The following is a 23,528-nucleotide window of genomic DNA, read 5'->3' on the forward strand; positions in this document are numbered from 1 at the left end:
ATTCAGCAGAGTTGATGAATCATTAAGGTAACTGATTAACAAAAAAGTCATTGAACTGTTTAATTAAAAACAAGAGAGCTCCATGATTTACCATAATGTTCATATGATACACATAGTCAGTCAGACTGCACTGTGTTGGGGGTAACATGGCTTCTACAGTTACCATAAAGGAAGAAATTGCTTGTTGCAGAAGTTCATACAAGGTCAGCACTGTGACAGGGACAAAGTGAGAGCAAAGTGACTTCATTTAGGTGATGAATCAATCACCAGTAGATTAATCATCTATGACACAATTGTTAGTTGAAGCCCTACACTGTTATGCATAATGTTATGTGACTTGCAGCTCACCAGGTTTCTCTGTGGGGCCTGGAACATTCTGGCTTGGCACAGGCAGAGCCTGAGAGAACTTCACCCGGTCAGCCCAGCTGGGGCCAGAGTGGGAGAGACGCGCTACTGCAAGTGTTGGAGGAGGACCCCTGAAGAACACACGTGAGCGCGCACACACACAGACAGGCAGATAGGCAATCAGACAGACATAATTTGAAAATACCAGCTGCCATTTACACTCCATCAAAATGTCATGGCGAATGGATTAACAGAAATGGTCCAAAATGACTGAGTAAATTCTTATTACATTAACTTTCAATGTAAGTTAAAACAATTCCTTTTCCAGAAAAGTCACATTTTTGGAGAAGTAACTTCGTTGTTTCGACAGCAATATTATACATACTTACAGTGTTCTGCAAAAGTCAGAGATTCTAGTCAAAAATGGCCATTATGTCAAGTTATTCATTTGTTAGCAGATATTTCAGAGGAGATTAGATGTAAGACAATCCACTTGCATAAGGAAGGCCACAGTCAAAGAAAAATGTGTGTAAAAAACGACTCTTTCAAACCCAACAACAAAAAACTTTCCAGGAAAATTCTTAAAAGATTCAGAGAAAAAGGCCCCAAATTCTGGTAGTCCACCAAAACTGTCACCATAAATAAACAGTATTTAAGTCTTTCATCTTTGAGATTAAAATCAAGCTCCACTCTTACTACAGATCTGAAAAAATCCACAGGTGTTTGTCCATCGTTCCACTGTGCGAAGACAAATCAACACTGAGTCTGAAAAGAATGAGTATTTTCTTTTTTCAGTAACATCTTGTTGACATCTAAACAAGAAAGAAGGAAATTCGAAAATCAAATAAGGAAGCTGCTGGTGTTCTCAGAACAATGGACCAACCACCTCAGAGTTAAGACCTCAACATCACTGAATGTGTTTAGGATTAGTTGGATCATAAGTAGAAAATATCTCTACAGATTTCTCTGTAAAATATATATTTTTTGTTTTTTTTCCCCTGATGCTGTAAAATGAATTATTTGTACTTAATGGCTGTTTTGACTGGAAATTAAGTCAATGAAGGGTGTTCTTTTGCATAGTACTGTGTATACAAAACACAGTTTGGCAACAACCTTCTGGAACAAAAGAACTGATGAATTTAGGACACCACTGTTGGTTTCAGTATATTACAATAAGTTCATCAGAACAATTATAGGGCTGAGAGAAAGAACTGGTCTGGTACTCTGTCCCTAGACCAGCCAACACTAACACTAGCACATTAGCCACTTTGAGCATCCTGCATCAGAGCGGATGGAGGATCCAGACAGCAGCTCCCAGGTCAGCCTGACAGCCCCTCAGCCTGATCAATATCCATTTCCTGCAGCATCCGATTACAGTGTAATGTAGGTATTGAACTCAGCAGTCTTCAACCACACTCATATCTGCGCTGCCACTGTCTCTGGAAGCAGCCATGGAAAAACCCGGCAAAAATTGCATTAAACAAACGCTTGGGCTTCACAGATCGATCTCGCAGCCCTTCCAGACAATGGACATCTTCTCTCCAGCCTCAGACCAGGCCTCTCTATGTATCATATCTTCCATTGATTTCTTAATTTGGCCATTCAGAGCCCTTTTAATTGAATTAGTAACCGTCTTCCTTTTACACTACCAGTAAAAAAAAAATGAAAAAAATAAAACATACTAATGGAGGGAGACAAATATCAAGCGTTAATGTAGGAAGTGGAGTTTCCCCACATCAAGCATTAGGCATTGTTTGCTAACTGAGAACACAGTTTCAATTAGTGGGAAGTAAGATGGGATAATGGCTTGTGGCTAAACTCTATAAGTGGCCTTGATTGTGGAGAGGAAAAAAAACATTGATTTGAGCTCTACTCAATACAAGTGGTCAGCTAACTACAGTGAGCAGTGCTGGATATGCATACCCAAAGTTAAGGGAGCGGCGAACACTGGGAGATGGAACGATTCGGTCTGTTGAAGGACTGGGCATGACATGGCGTCCTGGTGACATCTTGCGAACCTCCCAAGCCAAAGAGGTGGGCCTGCAAGGACAAAATGCACATAAGTAATCAGACAACATTCATAAACATAACAAAAAAAAATAGTCATAAAACCTGTCTTTGCCAAAATGTCTTCCATTTGCTTTATAGCTACTTAAAATCTATGTAGTGGCGATTTTTCACATCCCAGTAAAGTGTAAATTACACCTTACACTGGGATGCAAAAAAAAACAAAAAAAACAAAACAAGAGTGCATGGAAAGGTTGACTAATCAATAAATAGCCTGTGCTAAACCGCTGAAACTGGGAGGTGACTTAAAAGCTCAGGTTTATACCTTAATCAATGTACGTGTGTTGTGGTAATTCAGCCATTTGGTTAAAGAGAAACCAATAAACTGCTGGATCGCCTTGAATTACAGCTCTTCCTATTGATCCGGTCTAAGACACTACAACTAGAGCATGAGTGTGAAAGAGTCACCAATGTGTGTGTGTGTGCATGTATGCGTATGTATCACCTGTTTTGGGCATCAGTTTTCTCCAGCTTCTCCTGTAGCTGGATCCAGTCGATGAGAGCTTTAAAGTCCCGTACATAGTTGTCCAACATCATCAGCACCTCCTGGAATAAAGCATGTGTCAGACATGAGTGCTTCAGTGAAAGACATAATGGCAGATGATTCAGTTTCATTTATGCAAAGGTCAAGGAATAACTTGGCTTCAAGTTACAGGAGAAATAGTGCACTGATAGTGGAGAAACAATCATGGTTGAGACTCATGGTCATCTACACATTAGTCAGCGCTTTAGAAATTGTTTAGAACCCAGCTCCAGTCCTGGAGGGGTAAACCAGCACAGTGTGGTGGTTTACCTCTAAAACACTTTCTAAATCTTGTCATATTACAGAAACATCCCTACTCTGAAGTTTTATCTTGTCTGTTTAGTCACCAGGACAACTTCAGTTAGGGCTAAATGATGACAGTAGCCATCACAGAATAACATTTCCTAAATTCATAATGTTATTCTAACTGTGGACAAGACAAGAGTACTACAGAAACATCCAGATTTGACGTCCTCCATACTATCCTAACTTTAGCCAACGTACAAACCACGTTTTTCCTAATGAACAGCGACATGTTCAACTTTGTCTCATCATTATTCACTGCAATGACTGCAGTATTTTATTTGCCAGAATTTCATAGACATGATTTTTTAAATCGCAGATTTCCAAAAAAAACATCACCCTCACAAGTGAAACTGACATTTTGCAATTTGAATTTATGTGAACTTTTGTTCCCTTCACAGATGCCTAAATTTTCAATAGAATGGATAATGGTAGAAACAGAAGGTTAAAGCAGAGGTTATGACACTTTGTTATCCTAAAACAAGGGGAGAACAGAATAAAAGAACAAAAAAACAACTTTCTTAAAATTCTTCAAACTTCCAGTTCATTGCACTTCAGCTTTCCGTTTTCACAGCAGTAGTGGTCTAGCTAACCGACTTTCAGCTGTGTTTAGGTACTGTTGGATTTCCTAAGTTGAGATAAGTTGCTGTAAGACAAGATATAATTCCTAGAATTACAATTTGCTAATATGAATTTGTGGCGAATCTTAGATCTTAATTTAGGATTAAAAGATAGGAAGTTACAGTAATACCAACTGATGAGCTGAATCAGGTGTGTTCGAAAAAGTTAAATCACATGATCAAACTGTGCTCGACAGTGGGTCTCCAGGACTGGAACTGGGTGCTCCTGACTGAGAGACCAAGACTCATTCTGAAACTACCAAAAAATACATAATATCAAAGAACAATGGCTTTCATGCCTCACCACCCCTCACCTCCCTGCCCCAGGTAAAGTTGAGCTTAGGCTGTTGTGGGACATAAGAACAAATCTATCCTTCTGGTCTGAAAGTCCTTTTACTTCAGCCAGTCTGGAGGGATAGGGCACTCAGATCTCACTGGAGCCTCAGTGGAGCTCTTGCTCCCCAGGCCTAGACAGGGGCTCCCGTAACCCTAAACCTCTGCTCCACCTCCTCCAGCTCCTGCATACAACAAGGCCTGGGCATTGGGGCACGGTCAAAGGCACTGGAGAACAGCTCACATCTCAACTACAGTCAGGGAACCCCTCCATTCACAAAGGACAAGAGGGGACAAAAGAAAGGGAGGGGAAAAAAGAAAAAGTCCACCACCACTCTTCCCTGCCTCACTGGTCTCCCACAAGAGGTGCGGCTGAAATTACCAATTAGTTTAGCAAAAACGGGGTTGGCAAATCTGATTGGGGCTCTAATCATTTCTAGTTACTGGCAACAGGAGCGAGGCGGATGACGGCATCTCATTGTCTGTGCGACATTCAATCCGCGAGAGGGAGGGTGACTCTGGGGAATCCCTGAGCCCACACAAAGCCCCCCACAGCAAGAATTGGGCATGGAGTCCTGCTCCAGCACTGATTACCAGAGACCTTCAACCCAGGCTGAGCGCAAGAGCCTTCCTCTATGCAACCTTCCACCTAGCCTATGCTGTAAACAAAAAGAATAATCCACTAAAATAGTTCAAACAAAAAATAGGACATTCTGTATATTTTCCTTCTAAAAACAGGACAGAAAACATCTAATTAATGAAGTCTAGTATCTTATGTCTAATATTTAAACCAAAACAGAGCAAAAAAAATTTTGCTAGAGAAATCTCCATCATTTCAAACCAAAGACAAAAGAGTCACAACACTTTCTTTCAGCATTTGCCTCCATGTTGCCTGCACAAGTTATCAGCTGTGGTTTATAAAGCATTCACCTGCTTTAACAAAAACTATTCGATATTCACAGCTAACATCAAATTATGTTTGATGCGGCACAGACAGACAGACAGACAGACAGACAGACAGACAGACAGAATCCTGCCACTCCAGGTTTTGAAGCCACCCCTCACTCCAATCTGACACCAGTCTAATGTCATCATGCAGAAAGAATATAAAATAGTCACAGTGCAAGTTTGCTCTGAGTGCGTTGGTTGATTAAATCTGTACTTAACATTATTATATAGTTTCAACAGCATTAACAGCATATTTGAATGTTTCACCATTGCGAAAAAGCTACTAGGTACCCTCTCTTATAATAGCAGTGCATTTATCTGCAAGTGAGGTGACAGTTAAACAGAACGCAACATTTGCATTAAAAAAAGTATTTTTATCCTGAAGCATTCTGCAATAAAAATACTGCACAGGTCAATATCATTACTACTAACAGAGGATATATTGTGCAGCTCTACTGCAACGCCTAACACGAATCCTCCTGGCCATACAGAGAAGCTAACCAACAATTATAAACAGGCTTCTAGGACTAGTCTAGTCCTGCCCTATAAGAAGAATGTTAAACATAGAGTTAAACATAGACTATTCAGTGAAATGGATTTTTAACCCAGGACTAAGCCTAACTTTAATCCCCATCTGAGAAGGAGTCTCGTGAAGTGTTAACAGAGAAGCTGCACAGGTGAGTGGCAACAGGCGCTCAGGCCATGATGAGCCTGCTGATCTGAATACACAGTGAGGCAAGCAGGCAGGATGAGGGCAGAGATGCTGTGAAACAGATGTGTGAAAGATTGATGGGTGGGCTGGAGGGAGGGGTAATTGAGAGGAAAGCTCCACAGTGCATTTAGTTAATAGAGGAGTCAGGCCAGTGAAAGATGTGTCCAGCAGGAGCCTGCTGATTGGAGCTGGTTAACAGCATACAGGCTAGCAGCGAACACACTTACAGAAACCAGTTAACAACGTCACAAATATGACTGATAGAAATGGTACAAAAGGCTTCACAAGATGGGACAAGCAATTTTAATTTTAATACTGTACAGCACATTTTATACTTTAAATATTTTATATTTTATTTAATATTTCATGTATTTTACTTTTTCCTGTAATATGCAGAAAAATGTCACATTTAAGTTTGTTTTCTTGTAGAGGATGTGTTAATTCATTTTCACTTTAAAATTCAAAAAAACACACTATTTGACTGTGTCTTAAAACTTCTGCATACAACTATATATGTATTGTTACACCCTTACTTTTCAGGCAGGTTTGTGTCAACCACCTTGCCACGTACAGCATTAAAACCAAGATACTAAGTCTATATTCGTGTAGAAGTTTCTGCATTTTTGTTTCTGTCTCCCACCTCAATATGCATAAACACACACACACACACACACACACACACACACACACACACAGACACACACAGACACACACAGAGAGAGAGAGAGAGAGAGAGAGAGAGAGAGAGAGAGAGAGAGAGAGAGAGAGAGAGACAGACAGACAGAGAGAGAGAGAGAGAGAGAGAGACAGAGAGAGAGAGAGGGATGAAGAAGCACTGTCCTCACCACAGGCTCTGGGGATATAAATCAGAGCTTGGAATGGACGAAAGGTCTGATAAGAACTAATTAGGCCTCTGGGCTGTAGGTTAAAGATGTGGGTGTTATTAGAATATGAGCATAAATCAGCCAGCTGGGCCAATCAGGCCCCGGAGTGTGGGAGAATACAGTGCTGGCTGAGGATCAGCGCTCTCTACAGAGACACAATGGTGAGCCAAGTGGATTAACTAACTGTACTAACACTGTACTGCAACACATGCTGTCCAGCTCCCCGATGCCTTCATTCTGCAAAAGGAATACAGATGGTATCCCCATATTTTAAAGCTCAGAAGCACTTTTAAATAATTATGATGATGGTGATAACTGTGCTGATGATAGCTGCACACTTTCTACCAGATGTGTGTTTGTTGTCTTGCATTTCTATATTGCTACAGCAAATGTAAATAAACCATAGTGATAGTTGAGAAAAAGATGCATTAAAAAGGTTGACTTGCAATTACAGAAATTATGTTTTTTCCCCCTAGGACTGTTAAACAATTAAAATTTCTAAGTTCTTTTGTGTAGTTAATTTGTCTTACTTGCTCAAATTTGACAGAATTGTTTTCCATTTAAAAAGCAGTGCATTTTGTAACGGCTCTATGAATGGACAAAACAGCCTTCAGTATTTTTTTCAATAATTCAGTAACATTAGGTTAATGTGAACTGAACATGAGAATCACAAACCACATCACTGACATCAAGTAAGAGCAACAGCAGCTGCTTGTTCCGGCTTCTCTGCAATTGTAGCCCTCTCGCACTCATACTGCTATACTACGTCTTATTTCAAAGGGAACTGTCCACTGCACTGTTTTTTTTTCTCTCCCATGAGCACGGGCCAGCATAGTCTACCGAGTTACTGGTACTGTGCATCAGTGATGCATTTTGCTTGTAAATGACACTTCTGACTCAACATGCTTCTGTGAAAACAATTCATGGCATGACAGCAGCAGGAATTAACTTCTATCAAGAGAATCATTAATGGAAGTTGCCATTTCCCGTAAACTTATAAGTAGGAAACAGGCAATCTACACACTCATACTCTCAAAATTATCTTCCAGTAGCAAGATAAAATATTTTAATTCAGAATAAATAGCATAGGCAGCCGACTCAGGACTTACTGTTGAGAATTAATGGCAAATTTATTTTCACAAAGAGCAACATTTCCGCTTTCTGGCTTGGCAGTCTGTTCCTCTTCTTGTTCAAGATATTTGAAGCCACGCTAAACAATCTTTCACTGACCATACATGTGCAAGGCACAGAGAGGTAAACTCAACTGACTTAAGTAACAGTATCAAAGGCCTTTACTGCTCTGCCAGTAATTCAGTGTCTGAGCACCAGAGCTAGGCAATTGATCAGATGTTATTTTCAATTCCAATTTTGGTTTCCTTTCGCAATCATGTTCTCATTTTGTCTCCTGACATAAATCCAGCACACCCCTTTCCTTAACAGCAGTGTGCTTTTGCCCCTCTCTAAGAGCCCAAACTCTTCTGATTTATTTTGGTCTAATTTATTTTAAAATGTATTATTTTTTATATATTATTAGCAGTTTTCAGTAGATTGTTGAAGTGCACAACAACATAGTCACTTATTTCTTTTGCTCTTATGTTTATATGTGTGTATACATATATGTACACACACATACACATTAAAAATATATATTATATTTTATTTTTTACATTTATTTTCTTATGTTTGTCAGTTGAATTATATTTGAAGTTAAAAGAAATTCACTGTTAAAACGACGAGTGCTTCTAAAAATAAGTGCATGATATTCAAAGAAAGTCAAAGAGTAATCGTGCTAAATAATTAGGATCTCAGTACTGACCAAAATAATCGTCATCCTGAATTTTGCCATTATTGAGTCTCTCTCGTGTGCTCCACTGAATTGCTGCCTCTAGTACTTACACACTTCACATTTCAGTATTTTAGTGTAAATGAGGAATACACTTGTCTCCACTGTTTGGTAGCTTATTGGTATTGTGTTATCAGTCTTTGCTAGTTCTGCTAGCTTCTGATACCCACTGTACTCTGTTAGATGATGTACTCTAAAGTGTTGTATCTGGTTCATGGTGTTAAAACAGTGTTTTACACGTTGGTGAGAGGAAAACTGTCAGACTGACAATGTTTCCCTTCATTGCATGTAGTGATTCACATCTTTAGCATCATTAGCAGCTCTCAGCCAAATGTAAAGAATACTGGCTGATCGTAAAATACAAATCGGCCAATTCCAATGGATCTTTGGCAGTATTCTTGTTGTTACTGCAAAACAGAGTAATATATAAAGCATGTCTTTTGTATACACTACACAAATATAGTGCTGTTAGTGGCAACTGTAAAGCAGCAATCCTAAATAGACCCACAGACACTTCTCATAGATCCACAGACCGAATACCTGAGGATTGGTGTATAGTGGTGCGAGTGCACCCAGCGATTGTGTGTACACCCGCTGTGGCCAAACGACTTACACAGCAGTGCTGTCAACAAGCAGACCGCAAGGGGGTCCTGTTCAGCAGCAGTTGCCGCTAGTGCTCATGCTCAGCATAATTCCAGATTACACGCCAATCGATATATCAGAGCCAGTACTGCAGGGCACACAGCAGGAGCCCAGACTGAGCACTGCAGCACACTGTACCAGCCAGAGTCAACATACAGCAAGCCCTGTGGAGAGACAGCCATGCCAACGCACACCACACTGTATTACACACCCCTCTGTGCAGCTGACATGCGGTGCTGTGGGCTTCGCAAAACATCCAAAGCACTAAAGAAATGTTTATATGGTCAGGTGAAGTGGGTCACCATACCTAACAGCAGTACACGTTCCTCCTTTTGCCCCTAGTCTTTTTAAGGCCAAACAAAGTGCAAAGCCACAGCTCCCTGTTGAGTTTAAAACAGTGTTATCAGACGTCATCTTAGACCCTTCACTCTGAGCCCCCAGGGCTTGCTCTCTCTCTCACTCTCACACACACACACACACACACACAAACACGATGAGGGTGGAGTGGGGCGGGGGACTTTGTTTACACACCATCATCAATCTGCACTCCCTCCAGGAAGACCCTAGAGAGCGACCAGTGATAATTCTCTCACCAGCGCACCTTCAAAGCCCTCTCTGACACAAACCAGAAAACAAAAGGAATGTTGAGAGGAGGAGGGAAACTCTGGAAAAACTCAACTCGTCTCTTTATTTCCCTCTAGTGGCCAAAAAGTGAAATAACTCTGCTGTGCTTTTCAAAATTCACTTCCATTTATTTATTTTTGTAACTTGAATTTTCATACAGGAATCCCACCTTCGCACTGAATTTCAGTCAATCTCATCTAAGATCAACAGAAAACAGCAATTCACATCAATACCTCTACACTGTGAGCTACTCTAGTGTCTGACATCACTTCCTCTGTGACCGTGGGGTAGTAGTAAATCTGATTGACTCCCAAAGCCCAATCCACATTCCTGAAGAGTAGACAGGGTTATCAGGAATCTTTATTGAGAGGTCAGCCAGACTTTCCTCTGAGTGAAGGCCTAGTGTTTGCCAGGAAAAAAAGATGGAAATGCCAGAGAAATTAGGCAACACTCCCCCTCTGGGTGGACTTCCATTGGCAAGGCCAAGCCAAACTCAAGTAATACTTGTTACAGCTTGTTATGTTGTGTTGTTTTTATCAATTAAATGGCCCAAAAATTTCCTCGCTTTTTTTAAATTAAAGCGTGAACAACAGCCTGTTTAATTCTAAGGGACAAAAAGAGGTTGGAAAATGTTCATGTAAAAACAAATCATTACTGTTCACGGTACATAAACTTAAATAAAAATCCTAAATGGATCAGAGGGAGCAAAAAACATGAACACAAAAAAAAAAAAATGTAGAATACAGTAATTCAGAAATCTCCTCTGCTTATTATGTAGGGCTTGTTTCAAGTTCTAAATAAAGATGCAAGTGAAAAGATTACAGTGAATGTAAGGCTCTTGCGGCAGGACTGAGTTCCTACCTTACACTCCACGACGCTCTGGTCTGATTCACACGTCACGTAGATCTCATCCACGGCCCGGCGCAGGTTATCAAACAGGAAGGCCCAGTAGCGCGCCCTCAGATCTACCTTCCTCGGCTGCCTGGTTTTAGTGGGGCTTTTCTCTGCTCCTTTCTCCAGCAAAGACCCTGCCACAGCCTTACAGTCCAGTCCTGCAGGCTGCAACAACACGCGCCACAGCTCCTTTTCACTTATTACTTCAACAAGGCTCATTTTACAAAAAACACCCTACAATGAACAGACGCCTTTCTTACTAAACTACACATTTCTGAACATACAAGCCAGGAATCTGCTGGCACGCCTGACCTCAGAAATATGGTCTTTGGTGCCATCTAGTGGCTGATATATGTATATGTACGAGAAACGAAAACCTAAAAGAATTCCAACCTTTTTGTTCCTGTGTTGTCCAGAGTTGATTCGCTGAGCTCTTGCATTGTTGTTGCTGTGAACCTTTGATTTTCCTGCAAGAACAAGAAAATTACATAATATAGGGAAAACAAAACAACCATTGCTTCCTGAGCTATGACTCAAAATATCATAGGTTCTAAAATATTGTATGCATTCTTCTTTTTTAATGTTCGGTTCTCTCTTGCTATTTTACCTATTGATAAATCAATAAAGCCACGCTTCAAGGAACTCAACACCTACTAAATTTCACTAGAACCTAGTGTGTAGTGCTGAGTGACTTTTAGAGGGTATGCAAATATTTTATACATAAATAATGTGAATGCAGCATACACTGTGTTTACAGAATCAGTGTTTACGGCTTAGTTTTCCATGGCAAGGAGGGGTAATGCATATTTACAACAAGATGGCTGTAATGTTTATGACCAATTCACTCAGGATAAGAACTCTCGGTACAAACTACAATGATGGGAGTGGCTCCTCAATTTACACACTTCCTTTACTTCAAAAAAAAACAAAAAAAACAGCAGAAAAAAATTGAAAACAAATGATGTTACCCATTATTTCTTTTACCCTAATCATCTACCTTGCTGTCTTAAGTTAATGAAGTGCGTCATTAGCATTCTCAACAGCTTGAGGATTTACAGCCAACAGTCAACATCGCTGCATAAAATCAACCTTTTTCTGTCATTTTAGATGTTTTAATGTTCAGAGTCTTTCACTGGAGGTAGGACAATACATATACGCTTGAATATATAATATAGAGAATACAAGTAAACGTTTCATTGAGCACCTGAAAATTTCTTTTCCACAGAATATAACAGCATTTTTACTGACGTGGCAATATGCACAGGATTGAAACATCCAAAGGTTATTGTTTTATAGTAGGTTAACTTGGCCTGAATCTTTGCTGATGCAGCAGCACATGATCATCACAGAGAAATGCTGGTAAAAAGAAAAAAACTGTTGTTTTGTCATTAATATTTGGAATAATAATTTCTCACTGTTGATTATACTTGTAACAGAGTAATCTACAGATTATTTTGATGATTATGTAAGTAATATGTAAGTAAATGTGTGTGTTACTGGTCAGACTGTGAATCTAAAGAAAAGCTATGAAAATGAAAACCAGAGTGTTCTAAGAATAAAGTTGTAGACATGCACAACACAGAACTGTCCCCCAAAATGTGGTGCTATCTGAAAACTGCATCCCACAAGCATCATCCAACAACCTGAACAACCTGGAGCAAATTTGCCAGGAAGAACGGTCGAACATCACTCTCAAACAGTGTGCAAAGCTGGTAGAAACTTACCCCAACAGACCTGAAGCTGTTACTGCAGCAAAGGGTGGTTCTACCAAGTACTAGTCTGAAGGGGTTTAATACTTATGCAAGGAGAATTTTTCAGTTTTTATTTTTTAAGGATCTGCTCACATTTCTTCGAAAACATACTTTAGGAAATGATTGGTCAGCAATAAAAACACGCTGGTACAGTCTGTGTAAGCAACATTTGTAACCCAGACAAATCTGATGACTTAACTTTTGCACTGTAAATGGACCACTCCACCAAATTAGTTCAAACTGTGGTCCCACAGGAAAAAATAAAATAAAAACAAGCATTAAGACCTTTTTTACAATGATTTTACAAAGTTTCTACAAGGATTATATTATGACCAACTTAAACCAAAGGCATTAATAGAAACAGTGATATGCTAAACATACACAAAATCATCATTTATACGGTACTATCTACTGGAAGGTGTCTGTCCCAAACCCTAACCCCTAAATTTCAACTTGTGAAAATAATAATTACATTTTCTTTGTATTTTACACAATGTATTTTTTTTAAGATCTTTTTGATTTCTTTTAAAGTGAAGTTAAAAGTGTTTTAAAAAATGCCATCTCACATTTTCATGTCACTACCAAAACACAAAGACTTACGGTCTATAGGTGGAGCGTTATTTTAGCCACACCCCTGCATTTTAAAGCAGGAAGTGAGTGTGTCCCTGTCCCTCATGGCTACATGGTGAGCATCTCATTGTTTTTAAGTAACTCTGTCCCAAAGTCTGAAAATAAGAGTGTAATATTAAGAAATGTCACCAAACAAAAATCATAATTTTGCAAATAAGTAAAGTATGTGTTTTAATGAACAGCATTATTAATGTACTCCAATGACTCCACATGTAATTGATCAGCCAAGAAATGTTTGTTGTCCTTAGCTTGGTTCTTTATATTTGCACGGGTGCTACAAAGCTAATGTGGCTAACAAGTAATGGAAGCGTACACCACACCTGATTTTTATGAAAATGCACAAAAGTACATCATATACACTGTATGCCTAAAGGTTTGTAGACACTTACTCCTAATATAATACTACTTCTTTGGAAGTCAAGAATATATAAAAGCTCTAATAAAAGCCTTTACATTTCTGAGAAGCTTTGCACTAGATGTTGAAACATTTTTGTGAGGATCTCGTTGTATTCAGCCACAAGAGCATTAGTGAGGTCAGGGACTGATGTTGGATAATTAGTTTGAATCATAAACGCCTCTCCAAATCATCCCTAAATGTACTGCATAGAGTTCTAACACTTCAAAGAATGCAGTTTCACTGCTCCACAATCCAACTGATGCAAGGGGGGCTTTATACCCCTCTAGCTGTCATTTGGCAGGGGTATGGTAACTTTAGGCTCACATTCTGCTGCTCCAGCGCACTCCATTCTATTGGAAGTGCTTTTACATGGACATGATAGGAGCTGTGCATGGGCCACCTTAAAGTAGCCAAATTCATTAATCAAAAGGGGCGTTGGGATCATAGACATACATGCATAGAGGCAGCACTGGGTTCAGCCAGGCAAGTCAATGGCACTGCCATCTTGTGGCGGTCAATACAACTGCCCCAGTCAGTACAATTAAAGAGGTTAAAGAAAAGAAAAGAAAGAAATACAATCCAGAATTACACTATTTTAAGAATGCATAGAACTCAGGACGTTGGACAGGATTATAGGAAGAGGAAAATGTAGCAGTTGTCAGTCATGTTTGTGTGATGTTTATGTACAGATATGGCCATGTGACAGGTGAAGCAAAGAGATCTCAGTGGTGTAACTAATTTTGTATTAGGCTTATTTTATAGCTTATACAGGTCATCTTAACTGAATATGACCTGTAGTTATACTAATTTATTTACACTGATTGTTAGCATTAGGTAAATGTACATTGTAACTCGAGCCATCTTTTAGTCCGTTTGGGGATTTTTCCATGCAATACATTTGTATGTGTTGGGTTTGTTGGGTTTGCTGATGTGTTGCTTTTTCTAGCAGAGCCGCGCTAAAAACTCATTTCAATTATTTTTTAACACCAGATGCAGACTGAATACATTTTCTGCTGCTGGTCCAGACAACTAGCTAACCAGCACACCTCCATTTATGAAACAGAAAGCAACTGACAGAATGTCAGAAATCCATGCAACTGAGCTAATGAGTATTCTTTACATTTATTTTGTTGCCGTCCAGAATGTACGTGTAAGCAAACAGTCAAAAGAAAGAAATTTGCTTGTCACTTTGTGGTCACAGACTCAGATAGAGCTCCACCGTTGGACTTAATACTTACACTTTACATCTGGTATGTATGTGTGTTAATAAGAGAGTTTTATGATAATTAGATTAACATCTAGGAATGTTACTTTTTTTAATCTAGACTGCGAACACATTGGTTGTATTTAATCTGCTGTCTCTTTGCTCAGAGGGATCACATCATTACCTGCAAGCATCAGATAAGTATATTAATTTAAATCTAAATATTACGGCACTTAGACACTCCTTATGGCTGTAATCAACTTTCTTATTTCAATTTTGACAGGTGATTTATAGCCAACTGTTGGTAGCCAATTTGTTTTACAAATAGAGCACCATGTAAATTGGATGTTTAACCAGCAACATGCAGAAATGTCTGGCAATCATAACAAATCAAATTCAGGGAGAACTGGTTAAGTAATATAGAAGTTATGTCCAATTTAATTATAAGTACACATCTCAATGCATGTGTATTTGTTTACAAGCAGATCTTGACAGCTCTAACATGGCAGACACACAGACATTTTACCTCAGATTCAGGACAACAGACAAAGCGGCATCTATGTATCTGTATCTATGCTCGGAATACAATTGGACATACAATGTAGCTAAAAACAGAAGTAGCAGCAGCCATGATAATGCCTGAGTTCTGTCTGTACTACAGTCCAGTTGTATAGATATCAGCATGCCAAAAAGCATCAGAAATTACATAAACAAGCTTGTAAGTTTATAAGCTTCCATTGCTTGTTATTAACATTATAGTAGCTCCAAACTGAAAATAAAGAATCAAACTTTAGTTTTGAACTGGACTATTTGGGATCAGTGCACACTCAACTTGGCCACATTGAATAAATTTTAGGGTTGCGAAACAATTCAAATAATTATTCATGATTAATCACATTAGTTTGTGTAATAAATCAAGATTAATCACTTGTCTTACTTGCGCTCATTTGAATTTTTCATTTAAAAAGCAGTGCACTTTATTATAGTTCTGTGAGCGGACAAAATAGGCTTCATCAGGAAGCATTTACTACCTTGTACAAATTCATTTCCATAAAAGTTGACTATATGTGAAATGCTAACAAAAACAAAAAGCAGTGATTAGCAAATTCTGTTTGAATTAGTAAATTCTACACATTCAAAACAGTACAAAAGCACAATATTTTTATGTTTTAGCTTATGAACTTGTTTTTTGTAAATATACACCCCTTTCAAATATAGTGCCTGCAACACACTCCAAAAAGGTTGGGACAGGTGCATGTTTACCATTGTGTTACACCACCTCTCCTTTTAACAGCACTTGTCTGAAAACGTCCCTGATATTATTAACAAGAGCATTAATAATGCCCAAACCTTATTTACAATTATTGAAAGGCAGACACATTCACCAGCAAGGGTAGACCTGGAACTCCTTTCTGTCATGAAATTTAATGTATTTACAACACTCTTTAGCAATAAAATCCTAAGATAGGCATCACCTTTACTCCTTCGATAAATACAGCTAATCAGCATGTACTGTCTCAAAATAACAAGTTTCACTGCTATTGACCTAAAAACTTAAAAAAAAAAAACAAAAAAAAAACTGCTCAGCATCTAAAATCATCCATAAGCGTTTTTTGCCCACTCAATTTTTAAAAGAAGTCCTTAGTTTACTAGCAGTGGATTTATTGCAACTAGTGAATGGGTCGCACCTTTCAGGCATCGTCCCTGGGCTGCTGAAAACTGTTGTGATTAAGCTTCTCTTAAAAAGAGCAATTTACATGTCTACCTCCCTCATAATTATAGAACTATTTCTGATCTTCCATTCATATGTAAAATTATTGAGAAAGTTATCTTCACTCAGCTCAGGAAATTCTTAAATGAATACTGTTACAACGACTTCGAGTCATTCCGGTCACATGACTGCAGAGACTGCCCTTATTTCGGTCTTGAATGGCATTCGTATGAACACAGATGGTGGCAAAACATCTGTTCTAGTGCTTCTTGATTTTAGTGCTGCATTTGATATTTGTCAATCATACCACTCTTTTAGACAGAGTGGAAAACGGAGTGGGGCTTCCTGAAATGGTTTCTAGCTGGTTCCCTTCATATGTGAAAGACTTTATTACCATCGACAACCATGAATCTAGATGGGCAACACTGACCTGTGGTGCCCAACAACGACCCATTCTTAGGCCCTTCTGCTCAAACTTTATATGCGACTGGACCAATAAAAATAATAAAGTCATGACACTCAGATCCACTTAGATTACTACAGTCCCTCTAGGTCATTGCTTAGAATAAATAAACAACTGTATGAAAGACCGCTTTCTGCAACTAAAGACAGAAAAGAAAGAGGTTACTGTTTTGTTACTAAGGAGTAAAGACTTGAGGTCAGTGCTCATCTTGACACCAGAGCTCTGAGGACCAAGCCAGAAATCTTGGCATAACTACTGATTCAGATCTGAATTTCAACAGCTATGTAAAAGTAATAATGCAAACAGCCTTTTACCATCTCAAGAAAAAAACAAAGCTTAAAACTGTCATGTCACAACAAGACCAAAACAAAACAGAAAAAAAACAACTAATTTATACATTTATCTCCAGCAGGCTGGACTACTGCAATGATCTCTTTATTGGCCTTCCTCAGACCACAATCAAACAGTTTCAGCTTATTCAAGGTTCAGCAGTTAGTATGCTTACAAGAACTAAAAGAGTACATGACTCCAATCCCTAAGTCACTCCACTAGTTACCAATTAACTACAGAATTGACTTTAAAGTGCTTCTAATGGTATGTAGATCACTGATTGGCCTTGAACCAAAAGAAATTGCTGTTCTGCTTTTATTATATGAACCTAACAGGCCTCTCCGGTCACCAGGGACTGGTCAGTTAGTAGTGCCCTGAATCAGAACCAAACAGGGTGAGGCAGCATTCAGACATTATGCTGCCAATTGCAAAAACAAACTCCCAGATGAGGTCAGATATGCTCCAAATGTGGCACCTTTAAGTGAAGTTTAAAGACATTCTTGTTTTCTCATGGCTTGGTTCAGCACTGCACTTTATCGTAGCACCAAAATATCTTTAAATTCCTTTTATTTTCTATTTTATTTGTCTTTATCTCTGTCATGCACTTAAATTTTAATTTTAGTAACTATTTTTTGCAAATGCTCAGGATGTTATAAGCTTTAATACAATAAAGGTTTTATTTTTCTGTGTTTGTGTGAAACATTTTGAATTGCCACTGCATATGCTCTACAAATAAACTTGCCTTGCCAAGACAAAAACTGATCCAGTTTTGAAAGTGGATTTTTGCCATTCTTCTGTTATACAAGTGTTCAGCTGTGCAACCTTTCAGGGCCTTTGTTGTTGTATTTTGAGCTTAATAAGACACATTTTCAAAAAGAGACAGTTCTGGACTGCAGGAAGGACAGTCTGAAACTCACACTCCCTAATTACACAGCCATGCTGTTGTAACATGCAGAATGCGTGGCACTGCCATGCTGAATTAATCATGGGTGTCCCTGAAAAAGACGACATCTAGCAGCCAGCATATGTTGCTCTAAAATGTGTTTAGCTTGAACAGTGCTTTCAAACATGTGCAAATTACTCACTGACACACCTTCATATCATAACTGGCTTTTGAACTTTACACTCGTAACAATCTGGATGGTGCTTTACCTCCTCAAACCCAGAGAACACAACATCCATTATTTCTTTTTTGTGAACAATTTTTTTATTGACTTTTAGCAAATACGTTGGCATATATTTTCATCATGAAGTCACAGAACATCCCCATTCCATCCCCCTGCAAATGATACTTTTGGACTCAACAATCAGCAAAATTCAGGCCATTCATTAGCCAGAAATTACTTTCACCAAGAGAGCCGCCGATGAAACCTGCCTTTTAAAAGCTGTATTTGAACGAGAGGACTACAATAGCAGAGTCACAGCAACAGAGGGCAAGCAGCTGGGCTTCAGGATGGTACGGATGGTTTGAAGGATCAAACTAGGAAAATGCGTCAATGGCATCAGTTAATATATAAAAATGTTATTAACGTGTTAATTTTGACACCACTAACAAATACTACATTTATTTCTGCACTGGGACTAGCACACTACAAATGCTTTATAACTACAAGTCCCTGAACCTTGAAAAAACCTGACAAAAAGAGCCCTGTGCAGTCTATTTAACAACAACACTAGCACAGGAAAAGCCTTTGGATCTGGGGCAGCCTGTTCAAGTACAGTGACCCCAGAGGATTGAGGAGGCTTGAGAACAAGGACAGTCTTGTAGCAACAGGTAACTAAAAACGTGACATTTGGGACACTAACTGTTCGTACATCACATTAGCTATGGTAATGGACCGTGTATAGTGATGGGTGCAGCTAAGTTGTTATTTTGTAAATGTGAAAGTGTGTGTGTGTGTGTGTGTGTGTGTGTACATATACATGCCTTCCTCCTCCTTATTCTCCAGAGGTACACTCCAGGCGATGAGGTTGCGAGCGGCGCGTCCCTCCTCCGCTACGATCTTCCTTACCTTATCATGGCTGTTGGAGCGCTGGAAAGAGGCCTGCACAAAGGAAACAAACAAGCAGCATGATTCTGCTGTAAACTCTGTGACAGAAACAACATATACTGACATGCTTCTTACTGCAGTGCTGGGCTGCATTTATAAAATTTAATGTCATAATATTCTCCAGATGTGTCACTGCAACATGGCATAAGATGATAATTAAGTGTGCATTAATGAAGTTATTGAGCCCTACATCCTGAACACATTATGGTACGGTCTTAAAAAATCTGACAAAGACTGTTTTTGTTTTGTTTTGACTGAACTGTTTTGTTCTGTTCTGCTTAAACCAAAGGAAACTTTATGCCACATTATAAACCCTTGCTATTTATTAGGGGTGGGAATCTCTAGGCAGCTCAGTATTCAATTCAATGTCTGATTAAGGGTATCTCCATTTTATCTGAATCTGAAAGCAGCCAAAACAGTGTGCACACATTAAGTCAGTTCACCATCTAATAATCTAACTACATTTTAATTTAATCTTTTAAGCGTTACACACCGTATATACCTCATAGCTCATAACCTGCATATTCAAATAAGCATGCATTAGTGAGATCCTTTTGGCATTTTGCAGTGCCAAAGAATCCTACTTTATAACATTTCTGGCTACATGTGGGTTTATTTTATTGGACAGGAGGGGAAAAGCAGAGTCTATATAAAAATTGGATTAAGATACTTTGACAATCAATTCAGAATTTTCATAGAGAGAATTGCGATGCATCTAAGAATTTATTATTTTTCTTCTCCTGATACTCTATGCACTATTTCCTTAAACAGAAGCATTGAGAAAACAACATTCAAAGCAGTTTTGTTAGCCAGTACCAATAAAATTAGAATCAATGTTCTAATAACAACAACAACAACAACAACAACAACAACAACAACAATAATAATAATAATAATAATAATAATAATAATAATAATAACAACAACAACAACAACAACAACAACAATTAAACCAACCATTCATGTCGCTAATGGTTGCAAAAAATGTTCTGCGATCCATGTGGCAAAATCAAACGCATTTTATTGCTCAGCTGCCATTATGGGTGGCAGTTTGTGCTGTGCCTGTAAAGCGTCAGACATTAAAACATGCACATTATGCAGATGGTACAGCACTGATGTGTTGCTGGAAGAAAGACCATCATAAAAAACCAAGTTCCCACCATCAAGTGAACTGAACCAGGATTCATGTGGGTGTGGACCGAAACCTGTAATTTTTGGAGATCTCGGTTTAGTTTTTTGATGCGGACCTGTGCACAGGTGGAGTATTCACACCTGTCAAAACAGACCAAACTAAAGAAAAAGTTTAATAGGTCCGCATCAAACAACTTGGGTGTGAAAAGCCCCTAGAGTCAGAATTCTTCACAGTAGTAGTGACAGAAATCATGTCTGAAGCATTTAATGCCTCTAAAAGCTCAATCACAGAACATTATTTCAATAAAAGGTTATGAATATGCTGCCCAAAACAACTTTTTACAACATTTTTGTAATAAGCAATATTTCTGAGATTTGTTGGCCTAAAATATATATTTTCCTGAATACATTTATGGCAGAGAGGTACATGCTGGACATTGTACGACAAAATATTAGCCAAAGAAAAATTTTGTATTTATTTTACCATCATGAACAATACTTGAGTAGACATGGGCAGGTTCACTGTTAGTTTTGGACAATAAATAAAACAGCTATATTTGTGTTATAGACAGCCTCAGGTTCTTATCACCACCATTGTGAAGAAATCAGAGCTGGTATTTTTTGTTATTATTAACCATTTCACATCAGACCACTCGGAATGACATGGTTTACATCTCAAGTTTTATTATTTAGACAATCTGAAAAGTTGAGGTGTCCAAAATGTCACTTAGCCCTTCTCCTATTCGTTTAGGCTTGACTTTGGGCTTAAGTCATGAAGCTAAAAAAAGAAATCTAATGTCATGACAAAAAGCCTGTTCATGAGCTCTTGCTTACTTCCAGAATCTAAACATTACAAAGAGTGCTCGGCTATAACAGTGAACACTGGAGGCCACTGAAGTGTATTTTGCTCAGAACATTGTTGGTTTCAGCTAGCATGTGTGGGTGGGTGAGTAAGCTGTACACAGGCCAGGGGAGACACCCAAGTGTTTTCCATTTTACAATAACACCCACTAATAGAAAGCACCGTAGACCTCACAGCAGTGCCTGCCAGGAGCGTCTCACACTTAGGCTCTGGACAGGGACATTTTATCACTTTAAAAACACTAAATGGCTTTGATTATGCAGTTCTTTCTCCAGCTCTTGCAACATAATAATGGGACAGAGATCTAGTTTTCACCTTTCTGCTTTGACACTTTGTGTGACATTGGATGGATCATGGGAAATGAATTGATGCCAATTCTCTCACTCTTTCTTGCCATCTTTCTTTCACTCTCATGTCTAATGTCATCTCTCAGCATGGGTCAGGAACACATGAACAAATGCCAAAAGCCACTCTGTTTTGCACTCCATGAGCATGGAGACCCACTTTGAGAGGCCAATTAAAAAGAGAAGCCTTCTGAAAGCCCTTTTGTTAATGCTTTCCACTAAGAGCAATGCTATCAAAGCAAAGCAGCATTTAAATAATGTATAAATGTCATATCAATAATACCATACATTCAGAAGATATATGGAGCATCTAAGCCTTCATACTGGTTAGCGTATAGATGACAGTCACAATGCAGGCTGAAAAGTGACTCAACTACTGTATTCTCCTTGATGTCGTGACTGTATCACATGACCATTCTTGTCTCCGATGTAACTGTTATTGCCTTAGGTGGGTGCATAAACTCAAAGCACAGCATTATAGTAGACAAATGCCTTAATCAGAGCTGCTAGCAATCAGCATTCAAGCCACTGAAACTTATTCTAGATGTTCTGAAACGAGGTAAGCAAGAGCATGCCGAGTAAATAACGAAACAGCCCACTCTAATAGGTTCAAAAAATGAAATCTATATGTGCATATGCTTACGTGATGCAAACTGGGGGCATGAACAGAGAGGAGAGTTTTTGGGTAAGGTTCATTAGGTTTCACACATGCATAAACAGCACACGGTCCTGGCCTGCTACAATCTGATGTCCCTAGGCTTAATATATACAACTGACCTACTTTAGAGCAGCAAGGCAGCATCTTCAGTTCAAGCTCTATTCTCTCCTCACTCACTATTCCCTCACTATTCGCTGTGAAAAGAAGGACAATGGACGATTTCTAAGCCATGCACTGGCTGACTAAATGATCCTGGTTTTAAAAAGTGGACATAAGCAAACTCAACCTTATGTTTTCCACAAGGCTATCTGACAGTAAATATTTACTCCTGGTTTCCTGGGCTTTGGCAGGCATCAGATGGCAGTTGACCGCTGAAGTAAAGTGCAGGGTCCATCCTCAGACAGCGCAGGATGGCTCGGGAGCCATTTAAAGCACATGGTGACTAAGATAAAAAGCATGAACTCAGGCACACCTGATGCTACAACAGCTCTTTCTGAAGAGCGTACAGCAGCCCAACCGAATACGCAGGCTGGGATTATGAAGAGAGGCTCCCCCTTCATCCACTTAATCACCTGCAGGCCCCTGCCACCTGGCTCACAGGGGACAAAGAGGCCACCTCTGCAAGGTACTGACCACTGTTATACGACAGTGGCACCAATCCTGGCTCTGGAGTATCCCTGACCTGTTTTCTCTGCTTGAAGGCAACCAACTGAACTCAAGAAGGGCTTGTTGAATATAGGAAAATGGAATATACTGCAGTATGTTGTCAATATATTCAATTCAATACAGTTTAATACAGTACAATTTAATTCATATTTATTATCATTATATGTACAGTCACATGCAAAATGCACAACTGATTTTTTGCAGAATTTAACATAATGGGGAAAATAAAAATGTTGCCTGTGCATGTTTTCTAATATGTTAAAATAAATGTGTGTGCTAATGGTAGAAAAATGCCATGTTTAAAGTTGTTCCCTGTAGAAGATAACATTTTCACTCGGAAACAAAAACATGTAACAAAACATGGTATAATAAGGTATTTTGCATATGACTATGTACAGTATAATGAAATTCCAAAAGGTCAATAAACATGTTAATATTCTGTAATATATTACATTTTTATACTGATAATTAGTTGCATCAGGTCTTATATCGGAGAAAACACTAGGATATGAAGGCCAATTCCAGGACCAGGTCTGGGAACCACACAAGGTCAGAGGCCACACTAAGAGCTAATAGCTTCTATTCACATGCA

At 38.9% G+C, this 23,528-nt stretch overlaps 1 protein-coding gene across 4 annotated transcripts in view; it reads right to left on the reverse strand.

Annotated features, from left to right (window-relative positions):
• The window catches only part of scaper (S-phase cyclin A-associated protein in the ER), a 115,604-nt gene that overhangs the window by 86,206 nt on the left and 5,870 nt on the right, over positions 1-23,528 (reverse strand). For all 4 annotated transcript variants that reach the window (XM_036576097.1, XM_036576099.1, XM_036576098.1 and 1 more), the window contains exons 2-7: positions 19,152-19,269; positions 11,132-11,205; positions 10,706-10,903; positions 2,858-2,958; positions 2,269-2,385; positions 349-476 (exon numbers count right to left, since the gene is read on the reverse strand). In XM_036576097.1, the coding sequence (XP_036431990.1) occupies positions 349-476; positions 2,269-2,385; positions 2,858-2,949 (337 nt within the window). In that variant the 5' untranslated portion in view covers positions 2,950-2,958; positions 10,706-10,903; positions 11,132-11,205; positions 19,152-19,269. The remainder of the gene's footprint in view (positions 1-348; positions 477-2,268; positions 2,386-2,857; positions 2,959-10,705; positions 10,904-11,131; positions 11,206-19,151; positions 19,270-23,528) is intronic.

Source organism: Colossoma macropomum, unplaced genomic scaffold (genome assembly GCF_904425465.1).
Source record: "Colossoma macropomum unplaced genomic scaffold, Colossoma_macropomum, whole genome shotgun sequence".
Classification (NCBI taxonomy): Eukaryota; Metazoa; Chordata; class Actinopteri; order Characiformes; family Serrasalmidae; genus Colossoma; species Colossoma macropomum.